This window comes from Psammomys obesus, unplaced genomic scaffold, assembly GCF_907164565.1.
Source record: "Psammomys obesus unplaced genomic scaffold, mPsaObe1.curated_primary_1811, whole genome shotgun sequence".
In the NCBI taxonomy this organism is placed as follows: domain Eukaryota; kingdom Metazoa; phylum Chordata; class Mammalia; order Rodentia; family Muridae; genus Psammomys; species Psammomys obesus.
Window position 1 is genome coordinate 5,813,591 of NW_026592118.1, and position 22,853 is coordinate 5,836,443.

The window sequence follows — 22,853 nt, forward strand, 5'->3', positions numbered from 1 at the left end:
TGTGTGTGTGTGTGTGTGTGTGTGTGTGTGTGTGTGTGTGTGTGTGTTGGGTATAATAATCTCTGTTGGCAGTTTTGAACTTTTAGAGCTTAGAATGCATCTTTCCAAGCCTGTATAGCTTTTAAATTTTCTGTTGGGGCTAGAGAGATGGCCCAGGGGTTAAAAGTGCTTTTGCTGTTGCAAAGGGCCCAGCTTCAGTTTCCAGCACCATATCAGGCAGCCCACTATAGCTCACTATATATACAAGAACTGCCTGTAGCTTCAGTTCTTGTATAATGTGCAATAGACTGTGAGTTATCATCATCTTGAAATGTCTTGTTTCCAAATCCCAGCAAATTAATAAGGGGGGAAATGCCGCGTTCAGTCATTTCAAACCTGACAAAGCAAGTTAGCTCACCAACACACCAACTCCTAGTCCCAGAGCTGATGATTAATTTTTCACTTCATTTTGGAAGAAAATCTTCTCATTTGGTTTTTAGGGAAGATTGTTTCTACGCTGGCACTCCCTTTTCAGGATGGAGCAGTGCTCAAACACTGAGTTTTCCTTTAACTCACCCTGCTGCAGGTGGTTCAGGCTATAGCCACGCATTTACCTAAGTTGTCTCTATGTGGTCATTCTAGAAGAATATTCTATGTTCTAAGTGCTCTTAGTGTAAATGGGGATAATTATACCCACTTAAAGTGAGACTTGTAAATTCAAGGCAATACATTAAGTCTCCACAATGTCTTGTCTCAGATTAAACAGAAAAGCTTTCAGTTTGATATGTCCACTATGGTAGCTACTAACTACTTAAATTTAAGTCAAGTAGGATTAAATTATTTCTTAATTTTCTTTGGTTAGTTTGATAAAATGCCTGACAAAACAACTTCAGGGAAGGAAGATTTATTTAGCTCTTGGTGCAGCTCATCCTGGTGGGGAATTTGAGGCAGGAGGATATTGAAGCAGCTGATTATGTCACATCCAGAATTAAGAAGCAGCTAGTTAAGGAAGGCATGCTGCTGCTCTACTCCTTCTATGCTCTCACTCACTCCAGAATCCCAGCCAGGGAGTGATGTCGCCCATAATGGGTGGGTTTTCCCAACTCTTTTTTTTTTCTTTTTTTTTTTAGATTATCATTTATTACAGTTTTTTCAATTTGTTCGTGCTGTAGCCCCCTCCATCATCTCCTCCCAGTCCCACCCTCCCTCCTTCTTCTCCCTATGCCCTTTCCCTAGTCCCCTGATAGGTGAGGACCTCTTCCCCTACTATCTGACCCTAGCCTATCAGGTCTTCCTCTGTGGCCTGGCAAGGCTGCACCCCTCCCAGGGGGGGGGGGGGTGATCAGAAAGCCTGGTGCTGAATTCATTCTAGAGAAAGTCTCTGCTCCCCTTGGTTTTCCCAACTGTTTTAACGCAATCAAGATAATCTCCCACACCCAAATCCAGAGGTCTGTCTCTCAAGTTGTAGATTCTGTCAAGTCGACAGCCATCACGAATAGAATTAACACTTTGTTTTCTCTGTCACATTACTCACCTTTAAAATGGTAAAGAACCTTGCATAGCTAGTGGTTACCCTATTGGATAGCATAAATATGAAACACTGTCAACATTTCAAAATGGTCCACTGAGCTGTGCTGTCTGAGTGCCCTTATATTACATGAATGCTCCGAGTCCGTGCTACCATGCAGAGAGTACTAGCCCATACATGTTTACTCAAGGGTTTGTCATAACATTCTGTTAGTACTTAGTCACTTCCCGTGTTTGAAGATTGGTAGATAGAGACTCGAATTAACAGTTTGGGAAATGAAGTGATTCAACAGCAAATTTTCATCTTGTACCAGGGCTAGACCCTAGGAAAGTGATAGGATGAGGTGAAGAAGAAACTGTCCAAGCACACCAGGAGTTTGCAGTTACATGATGTCTAACAAAACGAACAAGATGATGTGATACAGTGCTAAAGTGCCATGAGAGGGAAGCACAGCAGTGCCACAGGATCATGTAGGAAGGACATGAACACAGCTTCAGGCCAAGAAGGGGCTTCCAGGGATAAGCCACACTTGAGCTGAGAAGAAATTTAGTATATGTAATAGAGATGATAACGAGAATTGAATCAGAGAAAACTGTAAGCAGAAAGCATTCTCAACAAATTCTCAAGAGAGAAAAAAAGAAAACACAGCCACCTAAGAAATTAAATGAAAAATAAGAGTAAATGATACTAATGTGGAAAGTGAATCCAATTGAAGGTAAAAAATCAAATTACTCTTATGAACGTTAAAGTATGTAGTTTATTTTACAATGTAATTCCAAGGTTAAATTTCCGCATCAGACACTTTCAAGCTGGAGAGGGTGGTTCACGTGCAATGCTAGCACTCCTGGGGCTACAGCACGAGGCATCAGAAGTGTGATCCTTGCAGAACAGCAACAAAAAACTAAAAACATGCAACAAAAAGACGTAGAGGTATTTTTATTAGTAAATGCATCCCTTAAAAGTGTGATTTTTTTACTAACATAAATTATAATTCAACAAATGTTACTCAAAGTTGTCTATAGTCATGTATTTGCATGCATATATAACATTCTTACGTTTATAACTGTAACTACACATAGCATTTATCCCGTAATACTCTTACTTCTCTGCTTAGCTTTCTGTCGTTTTCCTCTTTTTTACCTCCAGCCCACTATCAGGTAAGCAATAGGATACATTATATTATTTCATATTTTTCGCTAAGCTTTATTAGAGAAAACAATATAGCATGTAGCATATACTCACATAGTTATACAATTTTGGGTTACAGGATTGTATTCTAAGTGATGTCTATGCCTTGCTTTTTTTCCTTCTGTAAATACATAATGCAAATCACTCTTAGGCTGGCAGGAACAGATTCTTTTAAAGGTCCCATCATGTTCCATGGTGCATCGTCATCCCTTGAGCAAAGATCATTGCCGCTGTGTCCAATTTAGTGCCACAGTAAACAATGACACACTGAGTACCCTCTGCATTTATCTGACTTCCTCCACCCCTTCTGAATTACAACCCTCAGGATAGGATCACTGGGCCAGAAAGTCACTGTATATTTTTAATTTGCATAGAAGTAACTTTTAGAGGAGAAAAAGAAGCATAATAATTTTCCACCTCTTTGTGAGAGAATGCATATTTCCATGCATCCCATCAGCAAAATACACTAAATGTCCGACCAATAGATCTAAAACAGTGGCCCACTGTCATTTTATTTGGCACTGACAAAACCCCTGTTGTGTTTGAGTGTTTTTCCAGTGTTTTCAGAGCATGTGCATCTATCCGATTTTAACTTGCTGCTTCAGATCTTTCAGCTATCTTCCTTTCAACCTACTATTCTTATCTATGTAACAATATTCATGCTTTGTCCACTGAATTCTAATGTTTTATAAAACTTGTCAATCATTTGTCAACTTTGAAAGCTACTACCATAGGAATCTATTAAAATCTATGGAAATACTGTAACTTTGTGTGTATCATTTCTGGAATGCACAGTTTGTATAAAATTCATTTTATACATGTACTATACACAAGGTCCTAGTTTTTCTTTTAATATGGATTTTCTGTTTATTTGAACTGTTTAACCTCCTTAGAAAATACTATTTTAAGTTTTTATCAAATGAGTTAAGGGGTTAAGGATGTACCTAAACTCAGTAATGGTGTGCTTGCCTAATATGCATAAGGCTCTGAACTAATGCTGTAACAGTAGTGGTGTGTTTACATAACATACATGTGGCTCTGGGCTCAATCCCCAACAACAAAAAGAAAAAGAAATAAAAGAAACATTACCAAACTCATTCTATGAGGCCATGGTCACCTTGATATCTAAACCACATAAAGACCCAACAAAAAAGGAGAACATCAGAACTATCTCTTTTAGGAACATTGATGCAATAATATTCTATGAAATACTCACAAACCAAATCCAAGAACACATAAAAGATATTACCCACCATGACCAATTAGGCTCCATCCCAGGTATGTATGGGTGGTTCACTATACAGAAATCCACTAATGTAATCCACCACTTAAACAAACAGAAGGAAAAAGACCACATGATCATCTCCTTAGAGGCTGAAAAAGCGTTTGACAAAATCCAACATCTATTCATGTTTAAAGAGTCATGGAGATACAAGAGATACAAGGCACATACCTAAACATAGTAAAGACAATACACAGCAAGCCTATAGCCAGCATCAAACTCAATGGAGAGAAACTTAAATCAATCCCACTGAAATCAGGGACAAGGCAAGGCTGTCCACTCTCTCCGTATCTCTTTCTACAAAGTACTTGAAGTTCTAGCTAGAGCAATAAGACAATTGAAGGAGATCAAGGGGATACAAATCAGAAAAGAAGAAGTCAAAGTGTCACTACTTGCAGATGATATAACAGTATACATAAGTGACCCCAAATATTCTACCAGAGTTGTCCTTCAGCTGATAAACACCTACAGGCAAAGTGGCTGGATACAAAATTAACTCAAAAAAATCAGTAGCCCTCCTCTATACAAAATACAAAATTGCTGAGAAAGAAATTAGGGAAACAATACCGTTTACAATAGCAACAAATAACATAAAGTACCTTGGTGTGGTTCTAACCAAGTAAGTGAAAGACCTGTATGAAAAAAACTTCAAGTCTCTGAAGAAAGAATTAGAAGAAGATATTAAAAGATGGAAAGATCTCCCATGCTCATGGATTGGTAGGATTAACATAGTGAAAATGGCCATCCCACCAAAAGCAATCTACAGATTCAATGCAATTCCCATCAAAATACCAATACTTTTTTTATAGAACTTGAAAGAACAATTTTCAATTTCATATAAAAAAAACAGAATTGCTAAAACAATCCTGTACAATAACAAATCTTCTGGAGCTATCTCCATCCCTGATCTCAAGCTGTACTATAGAGCAATAGTAATAAAAACTGCATGGTACAGGCATAGAAACAGAATGGTGGGTCAATGGAATCGGATAGAAGACCCAGAAGACCCACACACCTACTGATACTTGATTTTTTACAAAGAAGCTAAAACTATATAATGGAAAAAAGGATAGCATATTCAACAAATGGTACTCCTTTAATAGATGTCTACATGTAAAAAATGCAAATAGGTCTGTATTTATCATACTTCACAAAACTAAGCATAAGTGGATCAAAGATCTCAACATAAAACTAAACCCACTAAACCTGTTAGAAGAAGAAAAAGTGGGGAAGAGCTTTGAACTCATTGGCACAGGATACAACTTTCTGAACAGAACACCAACAGCACAGACTCTAAGATCACGAAACTGAAACACTTCTTTTAAGCAAAAAACACTGTCATCAGAACAAAACAACATCCTACAGACTGGAAAAGTATCTTCATCAGCCCTATATCTAACAGAGGGTTAATATCCAGAATATAGGAAGAACTCAAAAAATTAAACACCCACAAACCAAATAATCCAATTAAGAAATGGGGTACAGAGCTAAACAGAGAATTCTTAATAGAGGAATATCAAATGCAGAGAAACATTTAAAGAAATGTTCAATGTCCTTAGTCATCAGGGAGATGCAAATCAAAACAACCCTGAGATTTAACCTTACACCCATCAGAATGGCTAGCATCAAAAACTCAAGTGACAACACATGCTGGAGAGGATGTGGAAATTGGAGAATCCTCCTCCATTGCTGGTAGGAATGTAAACTTGCACAACCACTTTGGAAATCAATCTGGCTCTCAGACAATTAAGAATAGTGCTACCTCAAGATCCAGCTATACCATTCCTAGGCATATATCCAAAATATGCTCAAATATACAACAAGAACATTTACTCAAGACACACACGGTATATACTCACTTATAAGTGGATACTAGGCCTATAGGATAGGATAAACATATTAAAATCTGTACACCTAACGAATCTAAACAAGAAGGAGGACCCAAGGTAAGATGATCAATCCTCACTTAGAAAGACAAATGGGATGGACATTGGAAGTAGGAGAAAACAAGAAACAGGACAGGAGCCTACCATAGAGGGCCTCTGAAAGACTCTACCTAGTAGTGTCAAAGCATATGCTGAGACTCATAATCAAAGGGCAGAGAGCAAGGAATCACATGAAAGAAGTGGGATTTAGTAAGACCTGGAGAGGACAGGAGCTCCACAAGGACCAAATGTATCTGGGCACAGGGGTCTTTTCTGAGACTGATTCTCCAACCAAGGACCATTCATGAATATAACCTAGAACCTTGCTCAGACGTAGCCCATAGCAGCTCATTATCCAAGTGGGTTACCCAAGTAAGGGGAACAAGGACTGTCTCTGACATGAACTCAGTGGCTGGCTCTTTGACCTCTCCCTCACTGAGGGAGGAGCAGCCTTGTGAGGCCACAGATGAGGACATTGCAGCCAGTTCTGATGAGACATGATAAGCTAGGGTCAGATGGAAGGGGAGCAGGACCTCCCCTATCATTGGACTTAGAGAGGGGCAGGGAAAAGATGAGGGAGGGTGGGTGATTATTGGGAGAGAGGGAGGAAAGGAGGGAAGGAGGGAAGGGCGGGAGGGAGGAGGCTACAGCTGGGACACAAAGTAAATAAACTCTAATAATATAAAAAATTAAAATTGGGAAATTTTTTTAAATGCACATTTTCTCAACTATATTCGTAGCAGCTTTATTCATAATAGTCTGAATCTGTCAACAACCTAGATGCCCCTCAATTGAGGAATGGATACAGAAATTGTGGTGCATTTATACAATGGAATACTACTCAGCTATTAAAAAAATGGAAATCGTAATATTTGCAGGCAAATGGTGGAATCTAGAAAAGATCATCTTGAGTGAGGTATCCCAGAAACAGAAAGACACACATGGTATGTACTCACTCATAAGTGGTTATTAGACATATAATATAGTATAAACATACTAAAATCCATACTCCTAAAGAAGCCAAACAAGGAAGATCCTAGGGAAGATGCTCAATCCTCATTCATAAGAAGAAATGTGATAGACATCAGAAGCAGGAAAAGACAGGGAACAGGACAGGAGACTACCACAGATGGCCTCTGAAAGACTCTACTGATTGAGGTATCAAAGCAGAGGCTGAGACTCATAGACAAACTTTAGGCAGAATGCATGGAATTTCATGAAAGAAGGGGGAGATAGAAAGATCTAGAGGAGACAGGAGCTCCAGAAGGAGACCAACAGAGCCAAAATAAAAACCTGAGCTGTGGGGGCCCTGAAGAGAATGGTACCCCAACCAAGGACAATGCATGGAGAGGACCTAAAACTCTGGCTCAGATGTAGCCCATAGACTCAGTCTCCAAGTGGGTTTCCTAGTAAGGGGAGCAGGGGCTTTCTCTGGCCTGAACTCAGTGGCAGGCTCTCAGATCACCTCCCCTGTGGGGTGAAGACTTGCCAAACCACAGAGGAAGACTATGCAACCAGCCCTGATGAGATTTGATAAGCTAGGGTCAAATAGAAAAGTAGAAGGATCTCCCCTATCAGTGGAGTAGGGGAGGGGCATAGAGGGAGAAGAGGGAGGGAAGGGTGTGATTGTGAGGAAATGAGGGAGGGTGCTCTCGTGGGGATACAAATCGAATAAATTGTAATAAATGATAATAATAATAAAGAAAAGAGAAAAAGAAAAAAAGACTTTATTTTTTAATTTCTGTCAGTTATTAACACATTGATTAACTTTTTATGGAAAAAACTCTGAACACTCGTGCCTCAAACAAAAGCCTGTCCCAATAACTTATAATAATATTCTTTGCGCATTAAGACTCTAACATAGGATGTGAAAATATACATTTCAAAATAATATATTATTCTTTATTATTTTCTTTATTGAAAACGTTAATATTTAGACAAAATAATAATGACATACTGAACAGTGTCAGTTGCAATAGTAAGTAATGTGCTAAAAATAGATTTATACCTGCATTCTATAAGTCAAAACATATAGTTGCATAAATAACGTACATACAAAAACATTTTTGATAATATAATCACACATTGTATAATATCTTAGTATTCTTTTATGTTTACTGATAATATAGCTATCTTTAATCCTTTTCAGCTCTTTATTGATGTTGACATTTGTAGGCATTTCTGCTTGCTTATTTGTTTATTTCTAGACAGTGTCTCACTATGTAGCTCTGGTTGTCCTGGAATTCATTAGGCAGACCAGGCTGACTTTGAACTCACAGATCTGCCTGCCTCTGCCTCCAGAGTGCTGGGATTCAAAGCATGTGCCACCAAATTGGCTCTATAGGCTTTTTTAAGACTTATAAAAGACTCATAAAAAAGGGGAATAAATTAGGTGAGTATTATAGACATTCAATGGCAAATAACAATGGTGTATTCTTTATATCCCACATGAAGTCATCATTTCTCTTGCTTACTCTCCACTTTTGTGACTTCTTTCCCTTTCTTTTTTTAAATTATACAGAGGTTTATTCATCATTCATATGGAAATAGAGTATAGAAAAGACTAGACCTCAAAAGACAACACTCCATGGACAGTGCTACTTTTATGTTTTGTTCTAAATATCCAGCCATAATATTAAATAACAATGTGTCCTGATCTAAATAATCCATTAGCCAATGATTCCATAAAACAGACTGTGTTTCTAAGATCATATACAGCATAGTTGGTGCAGTGTTCTATGCATGCTTATATTTAAAAGTATGAATGTAACAGACTCTATTTTGGGAATGATGTTATGATCGTTTTCTGTTTTAACTGAAGCTGTAACACGAATAGGAACGAAGGAAGCCTCTCCTTGTAAATCCACCCTCTTTTATGTCAAATACTCAGTCATAAAAATCTTGTTTTTAGAAATATTTTTCTAGAGGCTAACCCTGGCTCCACAAGTCCAAGCATGTCACGGAAAAAACTTCAAAGTCATTTCCAAGAGTGAGCTAAGTTTAGAGTCGTATCAGAGGGTAACAATCATAAGCATTTTAGTTACTATTTATAGTAAAATATGTGACTTCAATTCCAGAGCATTCAGGATTTACCAACAAGGTAATCCATCATATTTTGCTTGTTACATTTATTTTTTATACAGTATGTTCTGATTATGGTTTCTCATCCCCCAACTCTGCCCATATCCTCTCTACCTCCCTACCCACCCAAATCCACATTTTTTTCATTTCTCTCTCATTAGAAAACAAACTGGCATCTAAGAAAAAAAAATAATTAAAAAACAAACATATAGACAGAAATGAAAAAGATCAAAGAAAAAACACAACCAGAAACACACACAAATATGTAAAGAGACACACACATTGGCACACACATAAATTTCCTAAAGTCACAAGATCAAAAGACCTGTTGGGGAAGAAGGAAGAGAAGAGGAAGAAGGGGGAGGAAAGAAGAAGGAAGAAGAAGGAGAAAAAGAAGGAAGAAGGAGGAGGAAGAGAAAAAGAAGCCCAGACTAAGTATTGAGAGACAAATATACCTCCAAAAATACCAGAATTCATTTGACTAGGCCATCTATGGCTGGACATGGGGACTGCTCTTAAGAGTGGTTTGTATACCAAGGGAGACTCCATTATTAGTCCATTAGAGAAAACTAATTTTTCTTCATTTCTAAAGAAGCCCAGGAGATAGATGATAGATAGATAGATAGATAGATAGATAGATAGATAGATAGATAGATAGATAGATAGATAGATAGAAAGAAAGAATACCATAGTCCTTTTCTGTGGACCTATAAGTGTTAAGAGCATTTGCTATGTAATAACAAATTGTGCCTCCTGCAAATGTCTGTTCCTCCAGCTCCCAGCAATGAGACTCTGTCTAGTGTTTTCCGTGTGTATGCAGAGGCATCCACACCTGCACAAGCATGTTCACATACATTCACACAGACAAATATACATGTGCGTAAGTAAATAGATACAATCTTGTAAACTAAGAAATTCACTAAAATATCCTCACCAAAACTAAAATATTGCTAAAGAGATTTACATGCAGGAATGAAAGTTTAAAACAATTATCAAAAAAAAATTTGAAGACATTTCAAAATAGTTAAATGATCATGGCAAATCCCATTATAGATCATTTCATAGGGTTCATTTTAGCTGTCTAAAAGACAAATCAATTGCGTTCATCCCTCTGGCTTCTTTGTCCTAGTCAAGAAACCAATAGAGCGTTGAGATTATATTTATATGATCAGATGATTAGTGTTTGCTAATGTGTTAAATGTCTACATCGAAACTTACTGACCTTTGATCACCATCTTCTGGTAAGTAGTATCAGGTGAAGCATTTATGAAGCAATCATCAGATGAAGGCCCAGCCTTCATGAATAGATTAATACCGTTTAAGAAGAGTGAGTTAGGGGCTTATTTACAGATTATGTCTATTACAAAAGTCATCTCTGACTCTTGTACATGTTTTCTTGGTGTACACCCTCTCTGGCTCTTACACTTTTTGCCTTGTCTTCCTCCAGGTTCCTTGAGCCCTGAGGGGACAGGTCAGATGGAGCACATCCCTTTTATTGCTGAATGTTCCATTGCTTTCTTTCCAAGGTCTGACTATGGGTCTCTGTATTTGTTCACATCCGCTGCAGGAAAAAGCTTCTCTGGTGATAGTTGAGCAAGGCACTGATGATCGTAATAGGATGTCATTGGGAGTCATTTGATTGCTATGTTGTTTGGTTTGTTGGTTTAGGGCATTGTTTTTGTTTCTGTTTTGAAACAATAGTATCTGCTTTTCCACTAGGCCCCTCAGCTATCTATCCTCAGGTTCTTGGTTCCCAAACAGTGTCAGGCCTGGGTTCCATCTTGTGAAGTGGGCTTTAAATCAAATCGGATATTGGTGCCACCATTGTTCTAGCATATCCTGCATGTAGGACAGAACTGCAGATCAAAGCCTTCTTCTCTTTCTTATGGTCAAACATGAAATCCTCTGTGGCTTGTAGCTCTTCCAAGCCCAGTTTCCTTGAGTCTGGCTTCACTGTCCTGTGATGACATCCAACTAAACACGCTCTTCATGAAAATAAACCTTGAGTGTTAAAATAGTACATGGCTCATTTTTTTTGGAAACCAGGGTTTAATCTTGGAGAGATTTGTCTCCGGTTCTCCACAGATGCCACCAGCTCTCTCCTGTAGACCAATCACAGTTTTAGCATCCTTAAATTTATCAGTGGGGTAGACTTGTTCAAAATGTCTATTTATAAGCAGCTGAATCACATCACTGACAGTGTAGATCCAAACTCTCTTTCGTAGAAAAAATGCTTATAAAGCATGAAAGCAACTTCAACTTGTTTTCAAACAACTTACAGTATTTAGAGTTTTAATAAAGAAACTAAGACAGCCCTAACTTTAAAAAATACTATTATTTAATATTTTTAAAGTGTTACTGTTTACTGAGTTTTTGTCTCAATTTACAAATAATGTTGAATAACTGAAGGGTATAAGCTCACCCTTTGTTAGGCTCCTGATTTCTTCAAAAACATAATTAAGCAAGTGTGGAAAAGAATATTTTTGTTTTAATGTAATTATTTTATGCACTGTCATTTTCAATGTTCTTCTATCACAGAGAAAGACATTCTTTTGTCCTTCACTTCAGAATGTAAATCATAAACATTTTACCAACAGCTGTTCCTTATTTATTACATTTTTTTTGTTTAGTATAGGTTTGCATGTGTGTTGAAACAAAACATTCTTTAAAAATTTGTGTTGACTTATTTTAAACACTTTCATATCATCTTTATGAAAGCATGTGCCATATGATGACCATCTTAAAGCAGAAATTTTCAACATAAAGCGCACAAAACTATGGTAGGTCTATATTTGAAGCAGCAGTAAACAAAACCATATCTGTATTTGAATAAATATGTGTGTGTATTTGTATGTGTGTGCATGTGTTTGTGGTGTGTGTGTGTGTGTGTGATTCCTAAATACTTAAGTGTGGACTTAAACATGATTTAATGTGCTGCATATGGTCAGAAGTGATGAATGCTGCTAAATTATCAATTTGCCTGTAGTGCAACAGGCCAACCAACACCTAGATCCACATGTAATACATATTAAAGCTATCTCAACTTGAGGACTTCTGTGAGCGGTGAATTACAAAGACCAAGACAGATCGATTCTGGGTTCATCACAACTCTGTGCCTGCAACTCTCGTCCACTTTATGGCTTTGTCCACTGCTGGCCACTGGTTAAAACAATAATGAAGTTTTGTGTACAATGTTAGAATTTATGTTGCTGACATTATTCTCAGGTCTTTTAATTTTAACGTTTTCCGTTCTCAGGCTCAGTTTAATACTAAACATCTTATCTCTTCAATGGTGAGAATCAGACGAGCTTAGAGAGTAACGGTCACAGCAAGACTTAGCGTTTTGCATCCACAGAAAGTAAACAAGTCACCACCTTCATGGTTTTAGCAAACACCAACTTTTTCTTTTAAAAGCTCAGTTCTTTTATCTTACTAGTATGATTACAGAACATCAAAGAAGCAGCATTTTTACAGTGCTTGTCACATACTGTATCACGATATGTTTGCTTACATAAATGTATTTCTCAAATTTGATGCTCTGTGCCTTAAAGATGGAGATTTCTGTACCTCACCTGCATTTGCTTTCCTATGGACAATGTCTCCATGAAATCATGTCTTTAATATTGTGAAGTGAGCATAGCAGATGGCCCTCGGCCTGAGTTCCGTATTGGTCGCTATCATCACTATAGCTTGGAGGAAGCTGGCTGTCTGCATCTGTGACTTAGGTGCTATAGATTCAGCTGTCTCAAAGTGTTGGGAATATCAAAGAAATATCAAAGTGTTAGAAATATCAAAGAAAATCATAAAAAGGGCATTTTATACATCTGAAAATGTCTGGAATGTTATCTATACTGATTTTTTAAAAAAGAAATACTGGGGGGTTGTCAATAAGGAAAAATTTTATCTTACTGTTTGGGTTTAAATGTCATCTTTCTGAAATTGTTTCCAGTCAATTTCCTTAATAAAAGAAAAGATTATGATTACTATTTTCTGTGGATTTAGGTTTTGAAGTGAGCCTATAAAATTTTTACTAAATTAGAAATCCACATAAGAATGAATATGTATCTCTTAACTCATATCAAGATCAGTAGGATGGTAAATGGTAAGTGTATTCGCTTATACTGTGGCTTCAAGTTACACTGGCAGGCCCTACCTAATAAACTACCAAGTGCTTTCTTCATTGTCTCAGGATGAGAACCTTGGAATAGGAACACAAGAACAGGGGCAGTGACAGACAGAAAGAAATATGTCATTTCCATTGCACAGTGAGGAGCATACGATTTAAAAATACTTTCTTTTTCTTTTTCTCTTTACTGGGCCAGAAATGCAAATATTTGAGAAAATGACATTGAAAGATTACATTTCCTCATCTGACAGGAAGAAACTTGTAAAAACAATGATTAGCTGAGTATAGTGTGCATGAACAAGAAGTGGTCTCTACAGAGTATCTGTGTTTAATCAGTTAGGTACATGGATATGGAACTTAAATATTTGAATTTTTGTACAACTATTTCAGTTACCAGAATGTTTGAGCAGACTGTCCCTATTCCTCTCCACGAAAAATGAATTTGCTTTATGTTTCAGCAGAAACTGTGCGTTTGATAGCACAGTAAGCCACAGCAATTGTGTGATTTTTCTCAGTGACCCAGCTACAAACAGATTAAGGAGAGGAGCTCAAGACTGACATCATCCACAGAAATTCAGCTTCAGGGTCTTAAGAGATGCGTGAAAGCTGTCAGCACACATCTCAATGGAAAGTCCTTAAACTGAACCTAAGGCAATTGTGTGGCTATATCATGGGGATCTGACAATCAAGCCCTTTCTGAGGGTTACCGCACCTCTGGAGCTGCTAGGAGGTCTTCTGTAGTGACCATCAGTGGGTACCAATGTCCACCAATCACAGTAGGACCTCTATTTAAGTAGGTTTTTTTTCTATCTTATTGCATTGAAAATATTCTTTCATGCAATATATTCTTATGGTGATTTCCCCTTCCCCAAATCCTCTGAGACTCTCCCCACATCTTTACTAAAGGAAAATTTCATACAATGAATTTATCATATTCATGACCTCATGACTCTTCCTACATCCTCCCTACCTACCCAACTTTTAGTTTTCTTCACTTTCCCCCATCTGGTCCACACCTAGTCTTAGACATGCAGCTTGCTCTGGGCTGTCACCAACCAGGGGTCCGATCACTGAAGAATGGTCCTTTCTTCCTACAAAAGCTACTAAATGCCAAAGCTCCTCAGCTAGTGGTGGAATTTTGTGCTCACCCACTTCTCTCCATGCTAAGATTTTGTCTGGCTTGAGCTTTTGCAAGACTTGTGCATGTCACCACAATTGCTGTAAATTTTTATGTTCAGTGCTCCTGCTGTGTTCAGAAAAGACTGTTTTCTTGAAAGCACCACCTGCCTCTGACTTTTATGTTGTTTTCATCTCTTTTTCCACAGTTTCCTGAACCTTGGGAATATAGCTGTGTCTAGTCAGGCCTGAGCACTCTGTAGTTTCTTCTTCTCTGTACATTAACCATTTGGGGAGGGTGTCTTTGTCTCAGTTGTCATCTACTTCAAGAAGAAGCTTCCCTGATGAGAGATGCACTGTTCTATGGGTGTATCAATAATTCATTAAATGTCTTTTTAAAACTATGTTCGTACAGTATTGAGTCAAACACCACAGGTTCTTGGCCCCATTAACAGTGCAGAGGATGAGTTTTATCTCATGGAGCAGGCTTTAGATAAAATTCAGAAGAGATGGGTTACTCCCAAAGCATTCATGTCACTATGCGCAAATGAGTATATTCTGTGTGCATAGTTCAAAGATGGTGACACTGACGGTTACTTTTCTCCATTAGTGTACCATGACATCTTTATACCTTTACTTTGGGTTCATGGAGAATAGTGGCAGTAGATATTATTTTGTGGTCTTCCTCACAATTGCATCTGGGATATATGAAGAGGAAGCACTCAGATACTCTCTTGCCCTTTGCTTAACCTAAAATGAAGCCCCACCCCGGTAAATAAATCAATGGCATTCATTTCAGCTGCAAATGCAAACATGATCTCAAGAACGAAAGCCAGTTGAAAACTACTGAAACACCCACCATCTAGTCAGGTGGATTGGACATTTCCTAGATCAGCCTTTCAATTATTTTCTCTCTTGAAAGATGGCTGTAGATTTTGCTGATGAATATTTTCTTAATAGTTTAAATTCGATTAAAGTTTAAAACCATCAAAGTTAAAACCATCCAAAGGACAGTGATTGCATGCTAATTAGGCAATGAAAAATGCCAGGAGCATTTTAAAAATTGTTTCATTGGTGTTGCTATAGGCTATTCTTGCATAATTTCAGTGCTTCTCTTTACTAGTTCACTCTGAAAGCTGCCTAACATTAAATTGCAAAAAAAAAAAAAAAATAGTATATGTAATAGCAATGATAATGTTGCCATCAATTGAAGTACGGTGTGCCAGAGCTCACAAAGCAGTAACAATAGCACTAGAACTCTTTTCTAGGAGCACAATGGGGCATCCCTGACAGAGGACCATTCTATAGAAGCTGGAAGAGGTCCGAGGTGGCACAGTTTGACAAAGAAGAGAAAAAGTCAAAAGGAAGTTCTTCTTTTTTTAAGTTCTTCCTCTTCTCAAGAGGAAGTTCTTTTTTAATTAAATTTTTTATATTAATTACAGTTTATTTACTTTGTATCCCAGCTGTAGTCCCCTCACTCATTCCCTCCAACCTCACCCTCCTTCTCTCATCTCCTCCCTGGCCCTCTCCAAGTCCGCTGATAGGGGAGGTCCTCCTCCCCTTCCTTCTGACCCTAGCTTATCAGGTTTCATCAGGGCTGGCTGCAATGTCCTCCTCTGTGGCCTGGCAAGACTGCCTCTCCCTTGAGGGGGAGGGGGGTCAAAGAGCCAGCCGCTGAGTTCATGTCAGAGACAGTCCCTGTTCCCCTTACTAGAGTAACCCACTTGGATGCTGAACTGCCACGGGCTACGTCCGAGCCAGGGTTCTAGGTTATATCCATGCATGGTCCTTGGTTGGAGAATCAGTCTCAAAAAAAGACCCCTGTGCCCAGATATATTTGGTCCTTGTGGAGCTCCAAGTTTTAAGGTCACTGATATATCTCAAAAACTGAAGGGTTAGACCAAGGAAGCTAAAAATAAACCAGAAATTTAATGTCTAGTGTAAAGAATAAGAAAAAGGAAAAAAGAAAAACCTGTAGAATAATTCTGCAAACAAGAGACTTCGTGCAGAAGAAACTTAGCCAAATATTCCCAGTTTGTCCCACATCAACACTGTAGGACTCTCTCCATGTTAAGTTTTCTTATGCTTTATCTGTAGAAAATGGTTCCTTACACTAATGCTTCATCAGGAGCAACAGAAACTTTTAAAAGTTCTGTACATGCTCCATCAGGATTGCTGAGATGAAGACTCCCACATTTTGAGCTTCCAATATTCAATGTAGTAAATTTGTTATTTGATCTCGAATCTTTATTTCTAATACAAGAATCCTCTCGTGATTTTGATGGCTGTAGTCTGGGGAACTGCCCTGAGGGTTGCAGGCCATTTATTATGAGAACCTTTTATTGAAAATAAAAAAAAAAAAGAATTTTCCTGTCTTTGCCTCCCAAGTACTGGGATTAAAGGCATGCACCACTATGCCTGTCTCTTCCTTCCAAGGCTGGCAGTATAGATAAGCTGACCTGCCCACCCAGAGTTTAACTAGGATCTGGAGACCTGACTCTCTAATCCTTTTGCTTGCATAATAAGCAGGTTAGCCATTGAGCCATCACCAATGCTTTCTTTTCCTTTCAATAATGCTACATTCTGTTTTTAATATAAATAAACCAACTTGGGGTTTTATTATTTGTTCTATGAATTCATTAAATTTTATCTTTATCTTTAATATTTTTCTGGGTAAACATTATTGAGATGTTTATCATAATTGCTTCTTTCCTTCCTTTTTAAAATTTTTAAGTTTTGTCTGTATGGGTATTTCGCCTACATGTGTGTCAGTATACCATGCACATGCCTAGTGCCCAGGAATGCCAGAAGTGAATGTCAGATCCCATGGGATTAGAGTTACATAAGGTCATAAAATAACATTTGGCTGTTGGGAATCAAACCCAGGTTCTCTAGAAATGGTTCCCCACCTGTGGGTTGTAACCCTTTTGAGGAGTTGAACGACCTTTTCATAGGGGTGGCCTAAGACCAGCAGAAAACACAGATGTTTGCATTATGATTCATAACAGTAGCAAAATTACAGTTGTGAAGTAGCAATGAAAATAATTTTATGGTTGGGGTCGCCGCATGAGGACCTGTGTTTAAGGGTTGCAGCATTAAGGATGGTTGACAGCTACTACTCCAGAAGAGCAGCCTCTCTCTCCAGCCCCCTCACAATAAGTTACTTTTTATTACTGTGATATAATACCTGAGGAAACAAGAGTAGAAAAATCCCAGCTTCAAAAGTTTTGCTTCTGGCTTTGTTGCTTCTGGTAAGGCAGAAAGAGTCATGATGGAAGGATATCCAGAGAGGAGGGGAGCTCATCACCTTAGGTGTGGCAAGAAGCAGGGACAAAGAGGAAGGGCTCAGGAACAAGAAATATCTTCCAAGGCAGATAGCCTGCTGCTGAGAATTATGCTCCAACTCTCAAGAGTCTGTCTACTATGATCCTGTCAATGAATTAATCCACTGATGAAGGCTATGCCCTCATGATCCATCCCCTCTGAACCATACCACCAGCTACATCCTCAGTATTTCAAACATGATCTTTGAGGGGAAATATGACACATCCAACCATAACTGCATGTTCTCATATGAGTAATTGTTGACTGAAAAAAAATCATTAGAATATGTTGTAGATGACTCACTATGTATTTCCATTCCCAAATGTTGATACAGAAGTTGTAGAATTGTTTTCCTCATTACAATGACTATCAAGAAAAGAGGTGTCTTTGGAAGGGAAAGTGTAGCATAAGATAAAATTTTCTAACACATGTTAATGAAACACTCAAGAGAGATTTATTTTAGCTGTAATTGTAAGAGCTCCATAATATATACACAGAAAGAGATGAACTCAGTTAAACAGAGTGAAGCTTATAGATAGAATTACAACTGTAATTTCTCCTAAATTTGAATTGTGAACATTTATGTAAAACATAGGTCATGAGGAAGACATATGAGTGTGAAGAAATGTGCCCAGTTTAGAGGCCTAGTAGCCTAGCTGAATCAGCATCTCTCAACAATTTTGGAAGCATAGATTTTAAGGGTCTAAGTGGTAGGACTCACTGAAAGCTCAGAGACATGCCTTTAACATTTTTCCAGTCCACATGGCATCCACAGCTTAGGGATACGATCATTATAAGCCTTGTTCCCTGGAAGTACAGCTAGTGTTCAACCCTCACCACATTTCTAGAAGTAAAGAGCTATAGACTAGTAGAAGCATAAATATGAGTTTACATAAACACATATATCCTATAATTTTGCATATACTATTGTAATATCTATTATTCAATGAATTTTTAACCTTAAGTCCTATTTTGTCCATCCCCCATAATTTCACAGGTAAAATATGGAAACTATGCTTTTGTATGGGACGCGGCTGTGTTGGAATATGTGGCTATTAATGACCCAGACTGTTCCTTCTACACTGTTGGAAACACTGTTGCCGACCGCGGGTACGGCATCGCACTGCAGCATGGCAGCCCCTACCGAGATGTCTTCTCACAGAGGTAAGGCTGTTACATCATCTAGACAAAGAGGAAGAAATATTGACTTTAAAACTGCACGAGACTACACACACTGTCTGCTTCATCATACCCTCCTTCATGTTACGAAAAGCATTATACAAATCCAGTTTCTAGAAGCGGGTCTTACAAGAAATTTCTTGTCTGAAGCTTGTTCTATTCCTCCATAAATAAGGAAAAAGGTGTTGTTGTGTATAACTTCTTTTACTCTCCACAGTTTTGTTTGCCAAGCAGAGTATGTGTGCTACAAATTACAAGGGAAGCTCAGCAGTCTAGGCTATGCTGGAGGAAGTGAAGAGCATAAAGTTGTGGAAATTAACTTATTTCTAAGAACATGAAAGCACAATACGTACTTTGGGACCAAATTAGAATACTAATTTGCAGATATATACAGGAGATATTTTCATCTGAATTTTATAAAGGAAATGGTAAAAACTTTAAAATCCTCTATCTGGTATTAAAATGTATATGGGGATGTTTGCCATGGAACACAAGGAAGAGTTTATAAAAATAATACATTCAACTTCAAACTAGAATGCTACATGATAGGAAACTGTTTAAGAAAGAAAGTTTGATAATATTTTTTTTAACTTAATAGTTTCTATTGGAGAGAAACACAGTGTTGCATTCAATTTACAAGAAAAATTTTGGCATCAGAGAAGGCATTGTCTTCTAGGTAGAGATATTATTTATATGACACTAATTATTCCCTTTTTACTTGATACTCTCTAGAAGATAATGCTAGACCAGAAAAGCACTTAGGTTCAAACAGCATGAACTAAGCGTACATTTCAGATGTGGTTCTTCAAATTGTAATGGAGCAAAAGGGCAGGAGATTCAGAGGGCAGGCAGCTACAGAGCACTTATCCATGACTTACACCATAGTTTCCACTAAGTAGCCATAGAGAGCAGACTTTTCTCCTTCTCTGGAAAGAGAAGATTTATTCTAAATATCTGTATTAGTCAGGTGCTCTAAAAACAAAGAAACAAAAAGCAAATAAAAAACATAATATTGGTGACTTACATTAAATTATTTATATATACCTGTTTGAGAAAAACTTCAAGTCTCTGAAGAAAGAAATTGAAGAAGATCTCAGAAGATGGAAAGATCTCCCGTGCTCATGGATTGGTAGGATTAACATTGTGAAAATGACCATCCTGCCAAAAGCAATCTACAGATTCAATGCAATTCCCATCAAAATACCAACTCAATTCTTTACAGACCTTGAAAAAAAAAAGATTCTCAGCTTCATATGGAGAAACAAAAAACCCAGAATCTCCAAAACAATCCTGTACAACAACAGATCATCTGGAGGTATCTCTATCTCCGATCTCAAGTTGTACTACAAAGCAATAGTAATAAAAACTGCATGGTATTGGCATAAAAACAGAAAGGAGGATCAATGGAACCGCATAGAAGATCCAGAAATAAACCCACACACCTATGAATACTCGATTTTAGACAAAGAAGCCAAAACCATTCAATGGAAAAAAGACAGCATCTTCAACAAATGGTGCTGGTCCAACTGGATGTCCACATGCAGAAAAATGAAAATAGATCTATATTTATCACCCTGCACAAAACTAAAGTCTAAGTGGATCAAAGACCTCAACATAAAACCAGATACTCTAAATCTGTTAGAAGAAAAAGTGGGGAACAGCCTACAACTCATTGGCACAGGAGAAAACTTCCTGAACAGGACATCAACAGCACAGGCTCTAAGAGCAACAATCAATAAATGGGACCTCATGAAACTGAACAGCTTCTGTAAAGCAAAGGACACTGTCATCAAAACAAAACGCCTGCCTACAGATTGGGAAAGAATCTTCACTAACCCTTTATCGGACAGAGGACTAATATCGAGTATATACAAAGAACTAAAGAAGCTGAAAAGCAACAAACTAAGTAATCCAATTAAAAAATGGGGAACAGAGCTAAAACAGAGAATTCTCGACAGAGGAATATCTATCGAATGGCAGAGAAACACTTAAAGAAAAGCTCATCCTCATTAGCCATCAGGGAAATGCAAATCAAAACGACCCTGAGTTATCACCTTACACCCATCAGAATGGCCAAGATGAAAAACTCAAGGGAAAACACATGCTGGAGAGGTTGTGGAGAAAGGGGAACCCTCCTCCACTGCTGGTGGGAATGTAAACTGGTACAACCACTCTGGAAATCTATCTGGTGCTTTCTAAGACAATTAGGAATAGTGCTTCCTCAAGACCCAGCTATACCACTGCTAGGTATATACCCAAAGTTTGCTCAAGTACACAAAAGGGATATTTGCTCAACCATGTTTATAGCAGCATTATTTGTAATAGCCAGAACCTGGAAACAACCCAGATGTCCATCAACGGAGGAATGGGTACAGAAATTATGGTATTTTTACACAATGGAATACTACTCAGCAATCAAAAAGGAAGAAATCATGAAATTTGCAGGCAAATGGTGGGATCTAGAAAAGATCATCCTGAGTGAAATATCCCAGAAGGAGAAAGACAAACACGGTATATACTCACTTATATAGACCTATAAGATATGATAAACATAATGAAATCTACACACCTAAAAAAGATAATCAAGAGAGCGGACATGGGGTAAGATTATCAATCTTCGTTTAGAAAGACAGATGGGATGCGCATTGAACATATGACAGGAGTCTACTGAGCGCATTTGAAAGACTCTAACTAGCAGTGTTTTCAAAGCAAAGACTCATGACCAAACCTTTGGCAGAGTACAGGGAATCATAAGGAAGAAGGGGAGTTAGTCTGATGAGGAAAGGATAGGAGTTCCACAAGGACCAAATATATCTGGGCACAGAGTCTTTTCTGAGACTGACATGCAACCAAGGACCATGTATGAATGTAACCTAGAACCTCTACTCAGATGTAGCCTGTGGTAGCTCAGTAACCAATTGGTTTCCCATAGTGAGGGGAACAAGGACTGTTTCTAACAGGAACTCAATGACTGGCTCTTTGGCCTCCCCACCCCCCAAGGGAGGAGCAGTCCTGTTAGGCCACAGAAGAGAGCTTTGCAGCCAGTCCTGAAGATACCTGATAAAACAGGATCAGATGAATGGGGAGGAGGTCCCCCCTATTAGTGGACTTGGCAAGGGGCACGGTGGGGATGAGGGAGGGAGGGAGGGACTGGGAGGGAATGAGGGATCGGGACACGGCTGGGATACAGAGTTAATAAAAATGTAACTGATAAGAATAAAATAAAATTCAAAAAAAAAATTATTTCTTATACATGAGCAATGAGGACTGAGTTCTGTTATGAGCTGTGAGTCATTTGATCTATTCTTTGTTCATTTACCAATTATAGGTCCAGATGGGCAAAGCATCCTACTGTAGGTTAGCCTGTTATCGTGGCAAAAGAGAATGCTAAGCACTGACTTGCCTATCTCATGGCTTTCTTAAATGCGCCAGACATCTCTCTACACCCACCCCACTAATCAGGTTCAAAGTCAATGGGGCATCCCTGTGTCCTCCCACTAAATGAAGGGGTATACAGGTATAAACAATTATGAAATATTATATCATACATTCTTGTTCTACATAAATAAGACAAAACACATATAGCTGAAAAAGCAAAAAGTGAGGTCTAAATAATTATTAATCAATCAAAACACATTTATTGATGAGCAGATTCTAAAAGGAACAAGCTAGAAAATCAATAATACCACAAGGAAATTGAATACATTATACTTGCAATTTCATTGGAAATCCAAAACCCATTCACATTAAATAATAACAATATAGACATTTCTGTAAATGTGCATCTATGCATGCATATACCTAAAGAATACCAATTCCATTTAGGTGTTTAGTGTTAGATTGTGTGGTTGAAATGTGAAAAGAAATGAAAAGAATACTAAAGAGAATTAAGCAATGGGAAAATGATTAATAGCTCAAGGCAAACCTTGAATTTGACATCCAGAAGATTAGCAAAAAGCAGTTAGATTGAAAGGAAATAGATAATTCATAACCAAATAATAGAGACCACAGAAAAGAATAGACAACAGCAGAATGGGTTGAGAAAAATAAGGAAATTCATGTCTTAAAAGACATTTGAAATTTGTATAATAGGCCATAAGCAGTACAAAATCCCATTCTCTGTTC

The 22,853-nt window shown here is 38.0% G+C and overlaps 1 protein-coding gene across 1 annotated transcript in view; it reads left to right on the forward strand.

Moving 5' to 3' along the window:
• Grid2 (glutamate ionotropic receptor delta type subunit 2) overlaps nt 1-22,853 on the forward strand; it is a 1,513,832-nt gene that overhangs the window by 1,373,998 nt on the left and 116,981 nt on the right. Inside the window, exon 14 of the mRNA XM_055612670.1 lies at nt 18,547-18,713. Within this exon, the coding sequence (XP_055468645.1) occupies nt 18,547-18,713 (167 nt within the window). The remainder of the gene's footprint in view (nt 1-18,546; nt 18,714-22,853) is intronic.